Source organism: Lepidochelys olivacea (genome assembly GCF_965140295.1).
Source record: "Lepidochelys olivacea isolate rLepOli2 genome assembly, chromosome: 4".
Classification (NCBI taxonomy): Eukaryota; Metazoa; Chordata; order Testudines; family Cheloniidae; genus Lepidochelys; species Lepidochelys olivacea.
Genome location: NC_140414.1, coordinates 135,637,622 through 135,660,001, shown reverse-complemented (window position 1 = coordinate 135,660,001; position 22,380 = coordinate 135,637,622). Strand labels below are relative to the sequence as shown.

General features: G+C 41.9%; 1 protein-coding gene across 3 annotated transcripts in view; it reads left to right on the top strand.

The window, feature by feature from the left end:
- The window catches only part of KRCC1 (lysine rich coiled-coil 1), a gene marked incomplete at its 5' end in the record, with an annotated part of 45,990 nt that extends 24,883 nt beyond the window's left edge, over positions 1 to 21,107 (top strand). For 2 of the 3 annotated variants that reach the window (XM_084626986.1, XM_084626984.1), the window contains 9 exons: positions 1,860 to 1,966; positions 8,694 to 8,801; positions 8,891 to 9,065; positions 9,793 to 10,071; positions 11,235 to 11,334; positions 12,465 to 13,410; positions 18,148 to 18,346; positions 19,277 to 19,381; positions 20,814 to 21,107. In XM_084626986.1, coding sequence (XP_084483112.1) covers positions 8,733 to 8,801; positions 8,891 to 9,065; positions 9,793 to 10,071; positions 11,235 to 11,334; positions 12,465 to 13,269 — 1,428 coding nt within the window. In that variant the 3' untranslated portion in view covers positions 13,270 to 13,410; positions 18,148 to 18,346; positions 19,277 to 19,381; positions 20,814 to 21,107. The remainder of the gene's footprint in view (positions 1 to 1,859; positions 1,967 to 8,693; positions 8,802 to 8,890; positions 9,066 to 9,792; positions 10,072 to 11,234; positions 11,335 to 12,464; positions 13,411 to 18,147; positions 18,347 to 19,276; positions 19,382 to 20,813) is intronic. The other variant, XM_084626985.1, reaches the window with a different exon arrangement.
- Between the last annotated feature and the right edge of the window lie 1,273 nt (positions 21,108 to 22,380).

Here is a 22,380-nt window from a genome sequence, read left to right as displayed (position 1 = left end):
CAGAACTCCTGACCCATCCAACCCCTCCTGCTCCTTGTCCCCTGACTGCCCCCTCCTGACCCCGTCCCTAACTGCACCCCCCCGGACCCCACCCCCTATCCAACCCACCCTGCTCCCTGTCTGCCCCCCAGGACCTCCTTCCCCTTATCCAACCCCCACCCCCTCCCCTTACCTTGCCACTCAGAACGGCAGGACAGGCTTATTGGAAAGCCTGGGAGGTGAGCGGGTGTAAGCTGCACTGCCCGTGCAGCAGCGTGGCTGCGGTGGAAGGGGGACAGCGGGAGAGGGGCTGGGGGCAAGCCTCCCCTGCCGGGAGCTCAGGGGCTGAGCAGGATGGTCCCACGGGATGGATGTGGCCCATTGGCCGTAATTTGCCCACCTCTGATTCAGAGCAATAAAACATTGGTAGCCAGGGGGTCCCAAACTTTTTCATAGTGTGGACCACCACTTAACGGAGAGCATCTCATAGACCTGACACCTCCCCTATAATTTGTGGTCATACAGGCCATCTGGCTACCCACATGGTCCTTTTCATCCCCTGTGCTCCTGGACATATTACCTGGCGCATTCCTTTCTCATGCTCCTCTGGATGTTCCTTTCCTGTTCTGAATGGGAGCTGCAGTTCCACTGGTGAATCCAATCGCCAAGGGCTGTTTCCTCCTCCAACCTTTATAAGAGCCCCCCTTAGTGGAGACATTAAAACTTGCTCTTCTTCTTTGCTTCAGTCTCCTCACCGGGATCTTCAAGGCCCTGCCAGTTCAGTGCCTGGCTGTTTTTCCTCTCGTTTCCTCCTCTCCTCTTCCCAAACATCTCTCCTAACTACACTTCCACTTCCATGTTGCCCTTTAAGGGCTTGTTGACACAAGAAAGTTGCCTGGGTTTAAATTGAGGTGTGAATTTAAGCCCATTTAGTTAAACCAATGCACACCCCTATGTGGACGCTCTTCCTTTATTTTAAGAGTGGCTTTTTTGGGGTTAGTTTAAGAATTTATCTACACTTGAAAATTAATTCGGATTAAGCGAAAGTGTGAATTTAAAGCACAGTCAACCTTGGATTAAGCTAAGTGAGAATAAAATGCTCTTATTCTGGGACAAGAGTGTCCACACATGGACCAGCTACTGTGCTTTAAATTCATACCATACCTTGATCCAAGTTTACTTTCAAGTGTAGGCCATCCTAAATCAACCAGGAGCAGAGTTAAACTAAACCAGAGCAAACCACTCTTAAACTGAAAAAAGCCTTCATGTAGGGGTTTGCCCCAGTTTAAGGTAAACGAGTGCAACTTTTTTTGACGAGACCTCAGTGCCTTCCTCTTAGTTGTATCTAGCAACTTTCTCATCTTCCTTCAAATCTGTCCTTTAAAACGCACTTCTTTTGCCAAGCCTTCCCACGCTCATGGTGAAATTCACTCCTGTGCAGAGGGCTAGCACAGGACCTGTGTACTACTTCAGTCCTATTTAAGGGCCTGTTCCTATCCCATTCCTTTCAAACAGTTTCCAATCCATCTGAACTGGACTCTAAGTCCTTGGGGCAGAATCTTTGCTGTCTCTTTATTTTTATAAGGACCAGGTACACTTATGGTTTTCTATAACTAATACCTTGATGATTCACCAGAGCAGCAGTTTTGTGGGTGAGATGGTTTAGGTAGCTTTGCAATAGTCCTTTGAAAACAACCAGGCTCTATGTGATTTCTTGCTTTAATACATCACAATTCAGTGAATGGACCTTTGTTTCATCCTATTGCATTGGATGTAAATATGTGAACATCAACAGCAGCTGGTATGTCTCTTAAGTAAAGAAATGAAAATCTTTCTTGTCCTAGCTACTGACTGTTCCTCTCTTTAACCTTTGATTTTAGGTGGTACATTGGACGAGGCGACCAGAAAAGATCTTTTCACAGACACCTTCTGTAAAGTGTGCGGGGCTGTGCTGCAGTTTGAGTCGCAAAGAATTTCACATTACGAGGTAAGCCATAAGGGTATGTCAGTATCCTCCTACATAATGCTACCTGTTTTTTTTCCAATGACAATTGCATTGCATATGGGTCACTTATGGCTTTTTGTAGTGACTTATCCAAGACTCCTCATGATGGTTGGACGGTGACCAGAGTTGCATACTATGACTACCAGGATCAGTTACAGTTACCGCAGCTGAAGGGTTGTACACATGTTCTAAGTCAGTGGTTCTCAAACTTTTGTACTGGTGACCCCTTTCACATAGCAAGCCTCTGAGTGTGACCCCCCCCCCTTATAAATTTAAAAACACTTTTTAATATATTTAACACCATTATAAATGCTGGAGGCAAAGCAGGGTTTGGGGTGGAGGCTGACAGCTCACACCCCCTCCCCCCCACGACCCCCGAAGGGTCCCAACCCCCAGTTTGAGAATCCCTGTTCTAAGTAGATTACATAGGACACAGTGAACTATAAATCATGCTGAAGGCTTTTAGTCTTGAAACTAATAAATATCTTGGGTGAATACTTTTTTGTTATAAAGTGTACTTTGCCTTTACATGGGATCCTTTGTCTGTACAGAGGTTCCCAGGCACTAGTATTTCTTCCAGTTTCAGCCAAAGCAATATAATCTCTTCACTCTCAATCTTCACAAGTTAAAGAAGTTCAGAATGTCTACTACCTTGGGAGTTCATTATTGTTATCTACAGTAGAAACTGAGGACTTGCTCCAGCAAGGTGCTGAGTGCCCTTTACTCTTGTTCACTTCAGTTGGAGTCAAAGACACTCAGTATCTCATAGGGATCAGGCTTCAGCATGAGTTTCTCTCTTTTGGGATATGTCTTCACTGGAAAAAAAAAAAAAGGTGCGTTCTTAACTCAGGTTAGCTAACTTGGGTTAAAATAGCAATGAAGACATGGCAAGTCAGCTTTTCACTTGAGTTAGCAACTCAACTTAAAGCCTTTAGGGGAGCTTGAGGTTGAACTTGAGCTACTAGCCTGAGTTAAAAACAGAGTTGCTGTGTCTTCACTGTTGTTTTAACCCAGATAGTTAACCTGAGCTAAGAACACACCATTTTGTTTTTTGCGGTGCAGACATACCCTTTGTTGAATCTGACCTCAACTGAGGATGCAGATAATATCCTAATGACTTCACCATTACAGGGGGAAAGGCTATTTTCCATACTGGTAGTGTTTTCTGAGTCAATGTTTTAGCCAGCATCAAACTCGTGTGTAGCAGGATCTCGTTCTCTTTGGTGGCTTTGTATGGGCAGCCTGGGATTGCTCCTCTGAAGCCATGGCATCTGCTTGGATAGTATCCGCTCAGAGCAGGCAAATGACATGTTGGCCAACAGGTGACTACCATATCCTGGAACATATGTGCAGCTGTGTTTTACCAGGATAGGGTGTGGTATGAGATGGCACCTCCAGAATTAAAAAGGAACTGAAAAATGTAGGATCCTTCCTACTGGGAGGCAGAATGGCCTTGTGGTTAAGGCACAAGAGTGGGAAGCAGGAGAGCTGGGTTCTCGTCTTCATTCTGCAATAGACTTTCTCTGAGATCTTGTGTATGTTTCTTAGCCTGTCCAGGCTTCAGTGTCTCCATCTGTTAGAGAGAGATGGAAGGGATGGTTGTTTCACTAAGGTGAGGATTAACTCGTGACTGTAAAGACTGCTTTTAGATCCTTGAACAGAAACCCCTAAAAAAGCACTACATATTAGCATTATTGATTAACTTAACTTCTGTACCCAGAAAGATAATGGAGCAAATAATTAAGCAATCAATTTGCAAGCATCTAGAAGAAAGTAAGGTGATAAGTAACAGTCGACATGGATTTGTCAAGAATAAATAGTGTCAAACCACCCTGATAGCTCTCTTTGACAGGGTAACAAGCCTTGTGGATGGGGGAGAGCGGTAGATGTGGTATATCTTGAGTTTAGATACTGTCTCACATGACTTTCTCGTAAACAAACTAGGGAAATGCAACCCTGATGGAGCTACTGTAAGGTGGGTGCAAAACTGGTTGGAAAACTGCTCCCAGAGAGTAGTTATCAGTGGTTCACAGTCAAGCTGCAAGTGCATAACAAGTGGGGTCCCGCAGGGATCAGTTGTGGGTCTGGTTCTGTTCAATATCTTTATCAATTATTTAGATAATGGCATAGAGAGTACACTTATAAAGTTTGCGGATGATACCAAGCTGGGAGGGGTTGCAAGTAATTTGAAGGATAGGATTAAAATTCAAAATGATCTGGACAAACTGGAGACATGGTCTGAAATAAATAGGATGAAATTCAATAAGGACAAATGCAAAGTACTCCATTTAAGAAGAAACAATCCGTTGCACACACAGAAGATGGGAAATGACTGCCTAGGAAGAAATACTGCTGAAAGGGATCTGGAGATCATAGTGGACCATAAGCCAAATATGAGTCAACAGTGTTACACTGTGGCAAAAAAAGAAAACATCATTCTGGGATGTATTAGCAGGAGTGTTGTAAGCAAAACACGAGAAGTAATTCTTACACTCTACTCTGTGCTGATTAGGCCTCTGCTGGAGTATTGTGTCCAGTTCTGGGCACCACATTTCAGGAAAGATGTGGACAAATTGAAGAAAGTCCAGAGAAGATCAACAGAAATTATTAAAGGTCTAGAAAACATGACCTATGAGGGAGGATTGAAAAAATTGGGTTTGTTTAGTCTGGAAAAGAGAAGACTGAGAGGGGACTTGATAACAGTTTTCAAGTACCTAAAAGGTTGTTACAAGGAGGAGGAGGAAAAAATGTTGTTCTTAACCTCTGAGGATAGGACAAGAAGCAATGGGCTTTAAATTGCAGCAAGGGTGGTTTAGGTTGGACATTAGGAAAAACTTCCTGACTGTCAGGGTGGTTAAGCACTGGGATAAATTGCCTAGGGAGGTTGTGGAATCTCCATCATTGAAGATTTTTAAGAGCAGGTGTCATAAATATAAAGAGAAGGGTAAACACCTTTAAAATCCCTCCTGGCCAGAGGAAAAACCCTTTCACCTGTAAAGGGTTAAGAAGCTAGGATAACCTCGCTGGCACCTGACCAAAATGACCAATGAGGAGACAAGATACTTTCAAAAGCTGGGGGGGAGGGAGAAACAAAGCCTCCCTCTCTCTCTCTGTCTGTGTGATGCTTTTGCCAGAGACAGAACAGGAATGGAGTTTTAGAACTTAGTAAGTAATCTAGCTAGATATGCGTTAGATTCTGATTCCTTTAAATGGCTGAGAAAATAAGCTGTGCTGAATGGAATGTAGATTCCTGTTTTTGTGTCTTTTTGTAATTTAAGGTTTTGCCTAAAGGGATTCTCTGTGTTTTGAATCTGATTACCCTGTAAGGTATTTACCATCCTGATTTTACAGAGGTGATTCTTTTTACTTCTGTTAAAATTCTTCTTTTAAGAATCTGAATGCTTTTTCATTGTTCTTAAGATCCAAGGGTTTGGGTCTGTGTTCACCTATGCAAATTGGTGAGGATTTTTATCAAGCCTTCCCCAGGAAAGGGGGTGTAAAGGTAAGGGAGGATTTTGAGGGGAAAGACGTTTCCAAATGGGCTCTTTCCCAGTAATATACCGGTTAGACGTTTGGCGGTAGCAGCGATAAAGTCCAAGGGCAAAAGGTAAAATAGTTTGTACCTTGGGGAAGTTTTAAGCTAAGCTGGTAAAAGTAAGCTTAGGAGGTTTTCGTGCAGGTCCCCACATCTGTACCCTAGAGTTCAGAGTGGGGAAGGAACCTTGACAGCAGGTTAGGCAAACACCTGTCAGGGATGGTCTAGATCAGTAGTTCTCAAAGCCAGTCCGCCACTTATTCAGGGAGAGCCCCTGGCAGGCCGGGCCGGTTTGTTTACCGGCCACGTCAGCAGGTTCGGCCGATCGTGGCTCCCACTGGCTGTGGTTCGCCACTCTAGGCCAATGGGGGCTGTGGGAAGTGACGCGGGCCGAGGGATGTGCTGGCTGCCCTTCCCGCAGCCCCCGTTGGCCTGGAGTGGCGAACCGCTGCCAGTGGGAGCTGCAGTCGGCCAAACCTGCTGATGTGGCAGGTAAACAAACCGGCCCGGCCCGCCAGGGGCTTTCCCTGAACAAGCGGCGGACCGGCTTTGAGAACCTCTGGTCTAGATAATACTTGTTCCCTGCACTCATGGCAGGACTAGGACTACATGACCTCTTGAGGTCCCTTCCAGTCCTATGATTCTATGATTAATAAATATTATTATACAGTCTTTATACAGTTGTGGCTCTCTTGCTATATCAATACAATCTGTAAGTGTGAAAGCAGCTTTTCATAGTTTCATAGAGTTTAAGGCCAGAAAGGACCATTAGATCATCTAGTCTGACTCCTATATTGAGCCCAATAACTTGGTTTAGACCAAAACATTTCAGTCCTCAGGAGACTAAACAGTTATGTGCCCTAAGCAGAGAACAGGAGAGACTGAGGTGACATGACCAATGCAATAACGGAATTGATTAGTTGTGATATGCCCAGAAGATCCTACCAGGAGAACCAGGCCCCATGATGCAGAAGAAGGTAAAAACCCACAAAGGTCCCTGCCAGTCTACCTGGGGAAAAAATCCTTCCCAACCACAGACAGATTCATAGATTACAAAGTCTGGAGGGACCACTGTGACCATCTAGTCTGACTTCCTGTATAACACACCCCATAAACTTCCTTAAAATAATTCCTAGAGCAGATCTTTTAGAAAAACATCCAATCTTGATTTAAAAACTGCCAGTGGTGGATAATCCACCACAACTCTTGATAAATTGTTCCAATGGTTAATTACCCTCACTGTTAAAAATTTATTTTCAGTCTTAATTTGTCTAGCTTCAACTTCCAGCCAATGGATCATGTTATACTTTTCTCTGCTAGATTGAAGAGCAAATTGTCAAATATTTGTTCCCCATGTAGATACTTCTAGACCGTGATCAAGTCACCCCTTAAACTTCTCTCTGTTAGACACAAGGAGCTTATGATATTTAGCTTATCACTGTAAGGCATGTCATCTAATCCTTTAATCATTCTCATGGCTCTTCTCTGAACTCTACAATTTATCAATATTCTTCTTGAATTGTGAACCCAGCAGCAGATACAGTATTTCAGCTGTGATTGCACCCGTGCCAGTACAGAGGTAAAACAACATCTCTGCTCCTACTTTAGGGTCCCCTGTTTATGCATCCAAGGATCATGTCAGCCTTTTTGGCCACAGCATCACACTGGGACTCACATTCATCTGATTATCCACCATGATCCCCAAGTCTTTTTCAGAGTCACTGCTTCCCAGGATAGTCCCCCATCCTATAAGTATGGCCTGCATTCTTTGTTCTTAAATGTATACATTTACATTTGTCAGATTAAAATGCATATTGTTTTCTTGCATCCACTTTACCAAGCAATCCAGATTGCTCTATTTCAGTGACCTGTTCTCTTCTTCATTCACCGCTCACCAAATCGTTGTCATCTGCAAATTTTATCAGCAGTTATTTTATGTTCTCTTCCGGATCATTGATAAAAATATTAAATAGCATGAATCAGCGAACCAATGCCTGTATGTTGATGCCTCACTTACAATTACATGTTGAGACCTATCAGTTAGCTAGCTTTTAACCTGTTTAATAAGTGCCATGTTAATTTTATATTCTAGTTTTTTAATCAAAATGTTGTAGAAGTCTATAAACATTATTATCTTTATCAGCCAAATTTGTAATCTCATCTAAAAAAGTTAGTTAGTTTTACAGTATGTACTTTCCATAACACTATGTTGGTTGGCATTAATTATTTACCCTCTGGTAATTCTTTATTAATAGAGTCCCATATGAATAGCTCCATTATCTTGCCAGGGATCAGTGTCAGATTGACCGGCCTGTAATTACCTAGGTTATCGCATTTTCTCTTTTTAAATATTGACCCAGTATTTGCTTTCTTCTGGAACTTCTTCCTCAGTGTTCCAAGAATTATTAAAAATCAACACTAACAGTTCAGTGAGCTCCTCAGCGAGCTCTTCTAAAACTCTTAGATGCAAGGTATCTGAGCCTGCTGATTTAAAAATGTCTGGCTTTAGAAGCTGCTGTTCGACATCCTCCTGAGATACTAGTGGAATGGAACAAGTGTTATTGTATGATATGACTACATCATCTGTTTTTTCCCAAATATGGAACCGATATTTATGGGATGTTTCAGTCTTTTCTGCATCATTATTGATAATTCTACCATTTCCATCTAGTAAAGGACCAGTACGTTTATTACGATTATCTGACAGATCTGGCAACCAGTTTGATCCTGAGCGTGTGAACAAGACCTACCCGCCAAACATCTAAGGGGATTATCTGAACCACCTCAGAGTATTGGTGTCTTGTCTCCAGCTGTGGCCCATCCCTCATGCTTCAGAGGAACACAAAACAAACAAAAAAAAGCCCCCAACCCAGAATACGTCTGGCCAATTGTGATACAGGGATGAAGGGGAGGAGGATTCCTTCCTGACCCCTTCAGGTAACCAGCTGAAGCCTAGAAGCATGAGATTTAGATTATAGTCATTGTCTTAATGCAGAGCTGCAAGTGTTATGAGTGTGCTGAGGGCAGTGCAGAGCTTCCTGTTCTCTCTGTGTACCATGAAGGAAGGGAATGAACAGGGGAATTCTCAGATTTTGACAAAGCAAATCTTAATTTCTGGGTAAATCAACACATGGGTCCTTGTTAATGGAGTAGGAATAATTTTTCTCTTTCCAGGGCAAAAAGCATGCTCAGAAAGTTCGCCTTTATTTCCAAATGCGCAGTGAACAAGATGACGGACAAGAGCCTGGCAAACAGAAGAGACCAGATCATGTGAACTTTCAGGTAACATTTCCTCTTCAGATCTCTGGCTAAGATGTTAAATGAGCTCTTTGTTGTTGAACCCTTGTAACTGAGCTTGTCTTTGGTTTCAGGTGGATGGGAGTGGAGTAGTGGACAAAAACAAATATTGTAATCTTTGCAACATGATTTTTACTTCTCCAGTTGTTGCTCAGTCTCATTACCTGGGAAAAATACATGCCAAAAAGCTGAAGCAATTATCAGGAGACCAACCTCAAGTGCCTGCACAGAACACTCAACCACAAACAGGTGAGAACTAAATGGGCTTTGTGTCCTACGTGGTGCATGTATTTTATTGTCACTTCTCTGAAACAGATAAAGTGAAGCATTGACCATCTTCCCAGCACTACTACTTCACTGTGCTTTTATTGAAGTGTGGCAGAAGGTATGACAACTCAAGATGCAACCATCAAGTGAAAGAATGAAGACACTGTTGCTTAATCAGAGTCAGCAAGTCCATAGCAAAGGACTGGGAGTCAGGGACCCTTGCGTTATAATCCCTCCTCTACCACTGACTGTGGCTGTAAGCAAATGTCTCCATTTTTCCATCTGAAATGCAACTAACACCACTTCTACTCTTGGGGTATTGTGAGGGTTGATTGCAGCCCTTAGCAGGCATGATACTAATTGCTAAATTAGTATTACTGATTATTAAGAAAATCTCACAACTGAGACTAGCATCTTGTGCAAGTCCTAGGGTTGAAACCTAAAGTATCTTTCGTGTTCTCGTGCCACGCACTCAGTATACCTGCAGGAGCTGGAAGAAGGTGACTTGGTGGTGACAGAAGCTCACGTGCCTGGTGAGCCCATTTCTCCTCTGTGAGATGAGAGAGACTGAGGATTATTTTCTCTCTTGAACAGTGTTGTCTGGAGGCCCCAGGGTTGCCATTCTGCTGCTCTCCCTTTTCAACTCCAGTAGTTCAATACTTGGTTCTAAAGAACTGTTCCAGACTTTCCTTTGTTGTGCTGTTAACAGGTTCCCCCGCTGGGCCTTCTACATCTCTGGCACTCCAGCAGCCCTCAGCTGAGAAGCTCCCCCAGGAGCTGAATGTTGAAGAGTCCACGTCATCCTCTAGCATTGCTTTGGATTTAAATGATCCAGACAAGTACTGCAAGCTCTGCTCAGCTCCCTTCAATAATCCATTGATGGCCCATCAACATTATGTTGGCAAGAAGCACAAAAGGAACGAAGCACGGAAGAAGATGATGGCGGAGATGGGAGAGGAAGCTGTTCCTGCGGAATCTAGTGCAAATGGTAAGTGAGCTATGGGGAATTATTCCAGGGTCTTCACTGATTATAGCTGGGTGTTGGATGGTGCCTGATTTGTGCAAGGAAGTGAGGGCTCATTCTTCTGTTTTGGACTCAGTTTGTTTTCACCTTTCCCTTTGCGCTGTCACTGTTAGATTTTATGGTCTCTGAACACCTTTGCTTTGGAAAATATTTCCAGATGGCCCTGAGATCCAAATCCAGTTCTCATTGAACTTTGGCAGCAAAACTCTCATTGACTTTAATGGGAACCGGATCTGGCCCTCAGTGAACTGCCAACCCTTCCTATACTAGAACTCAAGATCTGGATCTGACTCCGTATTCAAATGTTGCTGTTTATATATTTCAGATCTCATTAGATGAATCAGGCTGTTGATCATAAATAAACTCGAGGAATACACTTTGATGCCAAACAATAGCCTGTTGGGATTGGGTGTATTTGCTGAATTTGTCTGATAGATAAGGTTGTTGGCTTTTGAGGTGGGGCATTTATTTACTGATTTTGCTGTGTTTGGAAATATTGATGCTTCAGCTTCTAAAGGGCGGTGCGGGGGGGGAATGACGTGACTTAGTAAAGCACAAGCCTTTCCTTCTCACATCTTACCATGTATTCACTTGAGGCTACATGTGTTACATCCGTTATGTACCATGTTGAAATTTCTCTAGGCATCATCCAGCATTCTCTACTCAGGAGATGCCCTTGTCTAAGCTAATACTACTGTATTTAGACTGGATGGTCCGGTTTATATTGTGAATGCTTTATACTTTATCCACACTGTGTATTTACAGTAATACTTCAATTTCCAGCACAGTTATCCTTCTTGTCAGCACTTGGGTATCAAGGTAATAGACCCTCTAGAAATATCATAGACGGAGAGCTCATTATCAATGTCCATAAATAATAATCTCATTATTTAGATCATGCCCATAATATACTATATGCTTTAAGGTTTACTATCACAGACCCAAATTCTCATGTGACTGGAACAAAACAAAATCTGTTTACTGCAGAAACTTTGCATCTGTCTGTAGAAGATTTTAGGAGGACGCTGTCTCTATAAAATGGCAGTTGCTTAAGGGAGTAGACAAAATGTGCTTTGTGTTTTGCTGTTTGTTTGCAATCTCTTTAACCTGCAACTCTGTTCTTTCAGCAGTTGGAGTTGGTAACTACATATGTCCTATATGTAACATCACTCTTACGTCTATAGAAATGTACCAGTCCCATATGCAAGGAAATAAACATCAGATTAAGTAAGTCTTTTGTCACTGGGGCAACTTGCATTGGCCACTGTCAGAAGACAGGAGACTGGGCTAGCTGGACCTTTGGTCTGACCCAGTATGGCCGTTTTTATGTTTTTACTGTACATCTCTGGCTGCACCACTGCACTGCTGGTTCAAGTTTCTGTTAAAGAGTAGAAGGATTGGAGGGGGTGCCCATCTTGTGCCGCAGCCTCTGGTGGCTGCTCTGTTAATTGGCTTTGACGTTGCACGTTTATTCTGCTGACTTAAATAGACACCAACAATTTAAAAATCACACTCAGATCAAAAATGTGTCTACCACTGGATGATAACATCATCTCCCTCCCTTCCCCACTCCCCAGATCAGCTCACGGAGCTTTCTCTCTCACACACACACTCAATTCTGGATGTTCCTTGCCTGCGGAAAAGGCCTGCACAGTTTTTCCTTACTAATTTTGCCAGATGGAGGCAGCACCACATACTTCGGTATGGAGCCTTCTGTGCTCAATCACCGTTGGAGGGAATGGCCTGTAATGTAAGGTTACCATTGCCGTGACGATTTAGGACCTGATCCCAAACAGTGTGGAGAGCCTGCAACTCTCATTGGCCTCCATGAAAGTTGCTGCACACCCAACACCTGTTGGAAACAGACCCTGTTAATATTAAACAACCTATATAAATAATATAGTAAACTAGTTTATTTACAATCTAGATAGAGGAAAGTCTTTAAATCTCTGTGTCCAGCTAGTTTAACAGTTTGTGGCTTTAATCTCTCTCTACATTCACAAATGGTATAATACTTTACTATCTGGATTCTGTACCACAGAAAGCTGGGAAGACAGGATGTTTTTTTCCCCCCTTCTCTCCCGCCCCCCCCCCCCAACCTTTTTTTCCTTTCCTTTCCCCTAGTCGCATCTTTTTAAAAAACAAGACAAAACTGCTGGTCATAATAATACTTAGCACTTGTGTGTGCTTTTCAAGGCATCTTCTCCGCTTAGGTGTAAATGTACTATGTAACATGCCACATCTAAACCAGGAAGACATAAAAGTCTTTACCTGACATTCTACCATAGTTCAAGAAGGAAACAGGCCAAAAAGTAGATTCGTTTTAGTAACTAAGATTTTATATCTGATTCTTGCAGAGAAACCATGGTTGTCAACCTCATAAAGAATTCAAAGAAAACATATGACTCCTTTCAAGATGAATTAGAAGATTACATTAAAGTGCAAAAAGCTAGAGGACTGGAACCAAAAACATATTTCAGAAAAGCAGAGGAGGAAGAGTTTGTAAACTATGAGTTAGAAGCTGTAAATGATTCTGATAATATTGTATCTTCCAATGTTACATTTGAACAAGGACAGCATTCCATCCTCTTCTCAGAAACATACATGTCATCACATGCTGTTGAAAACAGATCTCTGTGCTGGTTACCAGCTCATGAGAATAGGCTAAGACTAGAAAACATGGCTAAATGTCATGACAGCAAGGAATATTATTCAGAAATGCAAACATCTCAGGTGACCTCTTTCAAAGATGACAGCTATGGCGTATCATCTGCAGAATCCAGTGACTGCTACAAACACATCTCTTCTGATAATAGCACCCACTCCTATAGGAAAGGCCGAAAGCTTCGAAGGAAGCATGAAGACGGGGAAAGACATACTGGGGAAGGAGAAGAGAAACACAACAAAGAAGCCACAAAGCAGAAGAGAAAGGAAAACAGTGAAGACACAGATTCTGGAAAGGACAGAGAAATGCAAAAGCGAAGAAAGATTGATCTAGATTCAACTCACGAGAAAAAATCAAAGCACAGTAAAGACAAAAGAATTAAAGAAATACCCACTGAGAAAGAGAGTAGAAAGCACAAAAAGGATAAAAGGAAACTACAGCCTGATGGCAAAACAGAAGAAGAGATACTTTGGGATGAATCTATCCTGGGATTCTAATAGAGGTTTTGATTAACTTTATGAAGTCGGTATTTTTTGTAGTCTCTCTTAACCATGGTGTACTATGTTATGACTCAATAATTTTTGTCCCACTCTGTGGAAGCAAGAAAAAGCCTGACTTCTGAAAGTATTGGGTAGTAGGTATGAATCAGCTTTTAATAATCTCATACACACAACAGTCCTACAACAACATGAATTGAAAGCCTATAATCTGTTCTGGAATGTACTTCAAATATGGGTCAGTAGCTATACCATTCCTTTTGGAGTTTTATCACAGTGAATTGTCTCTTCCAAATCATATTACTGGCATTAATGTGGAGAATTTGATTATTCTTCCATTAGTATACAGAATCTTGTAAAATAAATAAGTACACAGTATTCCCAACCCTCCCTGTTCCAGTTTCACTAAAGGCTTTTAAGGGGAATGTGAAAAATATTTAGGTTTTTTGGTTCCAATTATTTACAACTGTTATTTTTCCCTCAGTTCTGAGTGAAAAGAGAGTCTATTAAACATGTAACTGATTGTCAGACATATGTTGTCCAGTATATTTTTCTCATAGCTGTGATCCAAATTTTTAGTTTAGAAAATACTGATAAAGTACCATATGCAAAATCAATTTCAGTTGATAATTGCCACTCTGATTCAAGATAATTTACTTAAAATCTGCAACTATCAGTGGTGGAATAGAGCTTGATTTGAAAAACAAACAAACAATGCTTGAAAAATAAAAGAACAACTTTGTTGGGGGGAGGGTTAGAAATAAAATTTTACTAGCTCTTCATTCACAATATGAAACTAGATCCTTTTGATAGAGAACTAATGTAATATTTGGTGTCCTATAGTACATGAAATGAGTTGGTGTTCTCAGGCTGCCTTTGTGCTACTCTCAGGTCCTGGGCTTAATGGGCCATTGAGACTGGAACTACCTTTGCACCCTTACAGATGGTCCTTCTATGGCAGGGTTACCTTTGCACCCTTACAGATGGTCCTTCTATGGCAGGGTTGAGTCACATTAGCAAAGGAGTTGGGGGGATAATGCACAGTGCCTGCAAATGGCAGTGGTTTTCAATCTGTGGTCCACGGACCCCTGGGGGTCTGCAGGCTATGTCTAAGATTTCCAAAGGGGTCCGCACCTTCAATTGACATTTTTAGGGATCCATACAACAACAAAGAAAGGTTGAAAATCACTGGCCTGTGATGTCTAAGGTCTTTGGCTAAAGGAGGATAGGAGTTTCCCTTGCTGTCATTCTTTCACCTTAGGAGTGTTAAATTGACTCTAAAATGCTGTTCTACTCACCAAAAGAGAGATTGGTCTGTCATGTAAATGCTGCACATGCTACTTATCAAACGTTCTCATCCAGCATATGTGATATGGACCTCTATTTTATATTGAGAGGTTATAATTTTCTAGCCATTCATATTATATAAATAATGTGGTTCATATTTTTTCCAAATATTTATTTGCCTGTATTTGCAAATTTGTGTCAATAGGTATTTATACGACAGTCCATTTTTAAAACACTTACCAAGCCCATTTAAAAAAAATACTTACCATGTATTGCGAGTACATGTTTACTATATATACTGTTTTTAACTGTCAACTATCATACACTTTTTTCCTCCCTAGTTGCCAAAGCATCTAGATACTGTTGATAACTAAAGGAAAGTGTGCCAATTTTAGGTTATTAATCTAATTGAAACCACAGAAGCATGGGAATTTTGAGTTGAGGCACAGATGAAGGCCCCGATTCTACAATCAGATCTGCATGGATGGACAATGACATCTGCATGGAGACCTATTCAAGTCTGTGGTGCTCCATGCAGGCTCAAGGCTCTATCTGCACAGATGCGACTGCAGAATCGGGGACTTAATCTGTAACACGTTCTTTTCTAAATTTGTATATTGTGAGGGTCTTTAAACAGACAACTGCTGTGTATCAGCACAATAAGAATGAGCTATGGGCAGATTTTCAGTCTTAACTGTGAACTTCATTGTTGCACTAAGACTGCTTGAATCTAGGCTCAGTGTGAGACAGGATAATCTAACGGTTAGAATGAGGGACTGGGAATCAGGACTCCTGGACTCCATTCCCAGTTCTTCCACTGGCTTGCCACATGACCTTGCCGAAGTCACTTCACCTTGTGCTTCAGTTTCTCCATCCATAAATTAGGTATAATAATAATTACCTCTAAGAGAGGGATTGTAAGCTATACTGTTTGTAAAGAGTGTAGTGATCTTCAGCTAAAATGTGCTGTGTGAGTGCAACGAGTGTGTATCTTAAGGGAGGATTTTAGAATTTCCTGTGCCCACCTGTCTTTTTCTCCCTGGTATGTGGTACATTAAAATATCCGTTGTGATATCCATTACAGATATGTTTGAAAAAGGTTATGACTAAATAGGACCTTTCTCCTGCACTTTCAAAAGCAGGAGAAAAGTCTGGTTGACTGTGAAATAGAATATGTAGCCGAATGATGTCGTCTGAAAGCTGTACAGGGTACAGTTTTTAAAGATAAATGTGAACTTCTGAATATACCCTGTATGCCCCCAGCTCAGCAAGGTACATTGTGACTATTCACATCTTAAACGTAGTCATGCACTTAACCTACCTTGCTGAGTCCGGATTTAGGCCTTTAAAATCTCTCCTAGCAGCATCTCTATAAAGTGAAGATTAAGAGGTATTCTATTTTAAATGTAGTATATGGTCTGAATACAATGCCCTTCAACTAGCTCCTGTAACTGTAGTTCAAATTTATTATAAAAGTACAATATATTATTTTTATTTCTGGGTTAGTGTAATTGCATAGGGATATTACCATAGATATGAAAATATATCAGGTGAACAAATGTTCAGAGTGTTTTAAATATTGGAATAAGACATTAATTTGATAATTAAGCATTCCTAAAATTCTTGTAAGTAGCATTTGTGCTATTACTCATGTTACTGTGGTAAAATGCTTAGCAGTATTTTTAAAAATGGGACCAAATTGCAGTGAAGTAGCTAAATGATCGTTGTCAATTAGTTTAGGGTTTTCTCTATATCTCATTTATTTTATGCCCTGTTGCTTTTCGTAATACCTCTTTAGAATGGGGAGCGTATCATTCTAAATGTCCTGAACCTCCGAGTCATTAAATGGAGCCCACCATCTGTATTCGGATCCTCTAAAAGTTAGTGACTGTTGGTTTAAAAAATGTGTTTATCCATCAGATACTGAGGTGAAAGCATCCGGCTGTGATTCAAGAGATCTCTGTTATCTTCCCAGCTGTTCCACAGACTTCCTGTATGACCTTGGGCAACTCTCTTAATTTCTCTGTGCCTTAGTTTCCCCATTTGTAAAAATGGGCTGATAATAGTTTCATGGTGTTGTGAGGATTAATCCATTAATTTTTGTGAGGCGTGCAGATACTATAGTGTTAGGCTTATAAAAATGCCTATAAATAAAGATATAAATGTACAGTGATGACCAAAAATGAGCATAAATGCCACAATTTTTTTCACTTTCTACAGAAAGTCTTAAAAACAAACAGAACTATTCCTTCTAAAGAGGGTTCAACCTTCAAAAGAAAAATGAACTCATTTTAGCAATCACTCTTGTCAGATCAAAAGTTGGGCCTAAACACCATATGATATATTTTCAATAAATGCAGAGTGTCTTAATTTCAGAAGGCTACAGGAAAAGCACATAAGGCTGCTGTTTCATGCATGATGAGCTGCATGTGAGAAATTGGAGCAGCAATTTAGGCCTAAATTCTCAACTTGTGATTTTGGGGTGTCAAACTTAGAGATCTCTTAAAGGGCCCCCTGATTTTCAGAAAATGCTGAGGACTTGCTCTCTCAAAATTAAGCTCTGTTAAGGTGTCTCAAGTTGGCCACCCAGAATCACTACTCGCTTTTGGAAAACGTAGGGCTTCGTGCGCCAACTCTTTCACCTCTGGAGATGTGGGCTCCCCTACTTGTATCCCAAGTCAAAGTGAACTTGCTGATCTGATCTTAGAATGTGAAATTCTCTGCTGCACACACATGCCGCCTTCTCTAAAGAGGGAAAAGAGGGAGTATTGCGTGTCCGGACTGAAGTAATTGCCAGACCCATGACATGAAACTTGTACCATGCCTTTCTGCGAATGCATAGTGCTTTCCTGTGCTTGCTTAGCCCGCTTTCAACTTCAACACTATTTTTAACCAGTATGCTTAACAAGTCACCTGATACACGATCCCCTCCACATACGGCCAAACTGGTTGTGGCTTCATTCACATTATCTCATTAAGGCCCCACTCCCACAAGGTGCTGAGTGACTACAATTCTGCCTGAAGTCTTCACCCGAGTACAGGACTATTCCAACGAGAGGTAAGGTTGCTCAGCACCTTGAAAGATTAGGCCCTTATACCCAACCCTGCTCCCTTTGAAGTCAATAGAAGTTTTGCTGAGTTCACCTGGATCAGGATCAGGCCCTAAATATTTAAGGGATAGGGATGCATAATCTTCGCATGTCTCTCTCTTGGTGTAATATGCCATACAAGGCCAAATCAGGAATAAAGATCCATGCATTAGTCTGTGAAATCCATATCCATTATTCACTGTCATGCAGTTTTATGAACTAGAGCGTTCAGTACAGTTCTGAATTATTAGATGAAAACTCTTGGGCATGATTCTCATTTACGCTAAGGCCCCTTTATGCACTCTGGCATGGTATGTAGGTAATATGCCTTAAAGCGGGCATAGTTTACATGTATATCATTTTAAGGTGCTTTGACTCCCAGAGTGATGTAAAAGTGCTCTATTGTAAATGAGATTCAGGCTCTCAAATCTGAGGGAGAATGTCACCCTAGATCTTTAACTGGCTGCTCTATGTTTTTTGTCTCTGCCTCTCTCTTTTTTAGATTAGCAGATGAAAGAAAGCAATCTCTCATCCTAAGGAAAGAGGAGAGCTCTGGGCAGACCACACACATCAACCACACTCCTCTCTCTCTGCTGTCTCAGCCGTTCATGTGGCGAAAGTGTTATGTAGGCTAACACGTGCAAAGCCATGCACACAGTGTGCAGCTTGGCTGTAAGCAGTGGGTGCTGGCACAGCATCAGGTACGTACAGTATTGGGTGCAGAAGTAGTCACAATGCCATAACCCCTCCTGCTCTTCCCTTTCACATTGTCCTGCTTCTCTTCATATGTGACAAAACAGGAAAGCTAATGTCAGTGGGGAATAAGAAATCCAGATATACTTTTGTGCTGATGTCCAGTCTCTATCTTCTTTATGATGACTGTTTGGTCTGCTGTAGCTTTTATCCTAAGCTATTATTTTACTCTAATATCTGTGATGATTTAGTAGCAGGGACTGCTTCTAGCCTTGCCCGTATCCCACTGGCAACTGGATTGAAACCACTAGTTCTGTTTTATGGAAGGGCACAAAAGACGGCAGGATGGAGGCATATATATTTAACAATATAATATGTTCTACCAGTGGTAGCATAACTGTAACAAACATCTTTTTATAAAGCTGTATACAGTAACCCTGTTGCGTACAAAGAGCAACTGTTACACAGGTAAATGACTTACATGTCTTTGCTCACATTGTGGGGCTCTGGTGTTACCGCAGTTCCCACAAGTGCAGAGCTAGGGTAGTTCAATGATCACAACAGCAAGATGTATGCATCTCAAGTATGATCCAGAATGTGCCTGTGTTACATTTGATAGATCACAGGAGAAATATAACCTGAGCCCCAAATGTTCTAACCCTTGTGTTTAAATAATAATAATAAGTAAAAATTTAAGCGCCTAAATCAGTGTCTTGGTTTTCAGAAGTGCTGATCATGTGCAGCTCCAGTTGACTTCACTGGAAATTGTGGATGCTCAGCACTTCTGAAAATCAAAGGCCACCTATTTAGGTGCCTAAAAATGAATTTGAAAAAATTTGAACATTCTGATCTTAATAAGATCAAGGATAGTTGTGAAATGCTGCAAACATGACTTCTTAAACTCACTCATTCTTTCCTATGTGTGTTTGTTTGTCTAGTGGGCCCACGAAAATGAGCTTCCCACCACTTGCTGTGCTATGCTAGCTGGCTTGTCTTGTCACATTCACCATTGAATAATGCTGGTGCCTGCCTACAGAGGTAAGGTAAGTCTGTTGATTTTCCCCCTCTCCTCCCACCCCATATTGTGTGGTGGTTGCAGGTCTCTGATAATGTTTGTTTTAATCTGATACACACAGAGAAGTGTATTTGTATTGGGTTTTGGTGACTAGCTGTATAAAGTACATTACTCTTCCTGTTGTTCTGATACACAGTACAAATGATGGCTCATACAGTCATATATAATCAGACTGATTCTATTGCCATTCTAATCTGTATGTGTGTCCTTTGAATGCATTTACAAGGGGCTAATGCTCTGCACGAGCATTTAAAAAATAAACGCAAAAGAAACCTGTTAAATTAACATTATAGTTCTGAGTGAATATAGCCAAAGTCAAGGATATTCAGAATGAAGGCTTCCTCCCTATCTCTCCACATCCTGCTGATATCAGCCACAACCTTCATCGTGGTTGCAGAAGCAGTGCTGGAGAGGCCTTCGTCCATGCTTTAATCTTAGAATGCCTGGTATATTTACAGTAGATAGATGACTCCATCCTCGATTCACACTCCTGTAAATATTGGTGACCACAGATTGGCCCCGATCCTGCAGTCTGATTCACATGGACTGATGTCCATAGGATACTGCACAAGTGTGAGATCTGCCAGCATGGATCAGATTGGCGGATCAGGGCCACTCTATGTAAGATTAGTGCCTGATCTCAAATCTCTGTGTAGGCTGGACTCAAGAGAGTAAGGTGCAAACATCACTTACCTCCCCCCAGCCCTGTTGATTTATGTTTAATCCTGTCATTATTGCAAGGAATGCTGCAAATATAAGGTAATTTAAAAAAATATTTTAAAATCTCTGTATTACCAGCCTGGTAAACTCAGTTTTCATATTGAAATCTAATTACCTTGCTACCAATTGTACTCTCTTTATGCTTCATTCAGCTTGGACAGGGAGAGTGGCTTTGTTGATTTCACTTTCTGCTTCTAGTTCATTGTGGCTTTTGCGCACCAGTAAGTTCCTGTTGGAGTTGAGTGCCCATCACTGTAGGGGGAATACCTAATATTTTTATTCAGTTTTTTAACTGAAAATAATTTTGTTCGTGTTAGGCTCTGCAAGACCCTTGACTATGGGTCTAAACAACTTGGCAGTGTCCTTTTAAACACATTTTAAGGTGGTTCTAATTTTTATTTTTTCAGGGTTTAGAATAGGAAATATATGAACCCATAAGAGGTCACTGGGTCCCCATCTTAAAATATAATTCCAGTCATTCAGCTCCCCAGTAAAAACAGATGCAATGTGTTTCAATACTTTACAGAGGGAAGGGTTCTCGTTTTCTCAGTATCAACCCTGAACCCATCTACCCTTCCTCATTCTGCTCTATGGAGTAGCTCATATGTCAACCTTCATGTTGATTCAAAAAGATTTCAGACACTTCGATGGATTTCAAAAGCCTCTCTTGTGTTTTACAGGTATACAGAGCAGAGAAACAACACAGGCGAGAGGCTATCTCAGCATCCCAGATGAGTTGCCCAACTTTCTGCCTAATTCTTCTGAGAACGTTAATCCAGATGATCTCTTTGGTCCACCAAGCAACAACCCTTTTTGCAGCCCCTCGCTGAGACTCACTTCTTCAGTTGTGCCCTCAAGAAATGAGCAAACAATTATATCTACATTACTCCTGGGGGAATTCTGTGCCAAAAAATCAAAAATTCTGCAACAAAAAATTAAAAATTCTGTGCACAATATTTTAAAATTCTTCAAAATTCTGCATATTTTATTTGTCAAACTAGCACAATATAATCACACCAGTTTCAATTATTTTTGGTCATTTATTTCAAAATACCAGTCAGCAAGTATGTCTGTAACGATACAGACAACAAAAAAAGATTCAGGAAATGTTTTTTGACAAATTGATTCCTAACTAGGCATATTAATACAGAACTCTGAGTAATAATTCATGTAAACTACAATACAGAACTGTATTTCCCGTACCTCCCAGAAGCAGTGCAAAGGCTTTGGGGTGTCAGGGGTAACAGCGGAACTGAGGGAGAGTGAAGTAAATTGCTGGGAAGGAGCCTGGGTGTGAACGTGGAGGGTATGGTTGGATATGGGTGGGAAACGTATGGAACCATTTTTTTGGTGGCGCATGAAGGGATTTTTAGGGAGCTTCCCCCCTGCAGACCCTGGCTGACCCCTCGCCTCTGCCATTCAGTCAGGCACTTCTGCCCCGTCCCCATGTGTTCCTGCACCCCAATGTGTCCTTGCACCTCTCCCCGCTGTCCATGTGTGTCCCTCCACCCCCACTCAGATGCCCACTCCTCCATCCCCATGTGGCCCTGCACCCCTCCCCCATTCCTTTGTGGCTCTGTACCTCAACCCCATGTGTCTCTGTGCCCCCACCCGGCCACTCCCCTGTCCCTGTGTCCCTGTACACCCTCCCCTGTCCCCATGTGTCTGTGTCCCCACTCAGCCACCCCCTGTGCCTATGTAGCTCAGCAGCCCCTCCCCCATCACCATGTGGCCTTGCACCTCTCTCCCCCCTGTGGCCCTGTGCCTCCACTCCCATTCAGCCCCTGCCCCAGTCTGTCTTCCCCCACTAACCTTATGAGCTCCTGTCTGACGCTCCGCAGCACTGGACTCTGTCTGTCTCCCCATAGCCCATGTATCTTGATATGGCTCGACAGGCGCTGCGAAGAAGGCAGGCTCTTTCTCTTCCCTATCTGGCTGGGAACTGCTGCTGTTCTTGTGCCACATCGCCCTCCGGTGGACAAAAGGTGGAACTGCAGCAACTTTTAGGCAGAAGCTTTTATCATCATGATTATTTATTTTATAGAATGCCTTAAATGTGCACTGCTTTACAAAATGTGTAAGGACAAAAGGTTCCTGGCTCAAGTTATAATCTAACCCAGACAAATATAAAATGCTGGGCAGTTCAGGCCTAGAAAGGCAAAGAGACCTTGTCCTTGTGGGGGTGGAAGCATAGGAAGGTCCTCACCAAAGCAATGACTTTTGGGCAGTGGAAGATTTGAAGGAGGA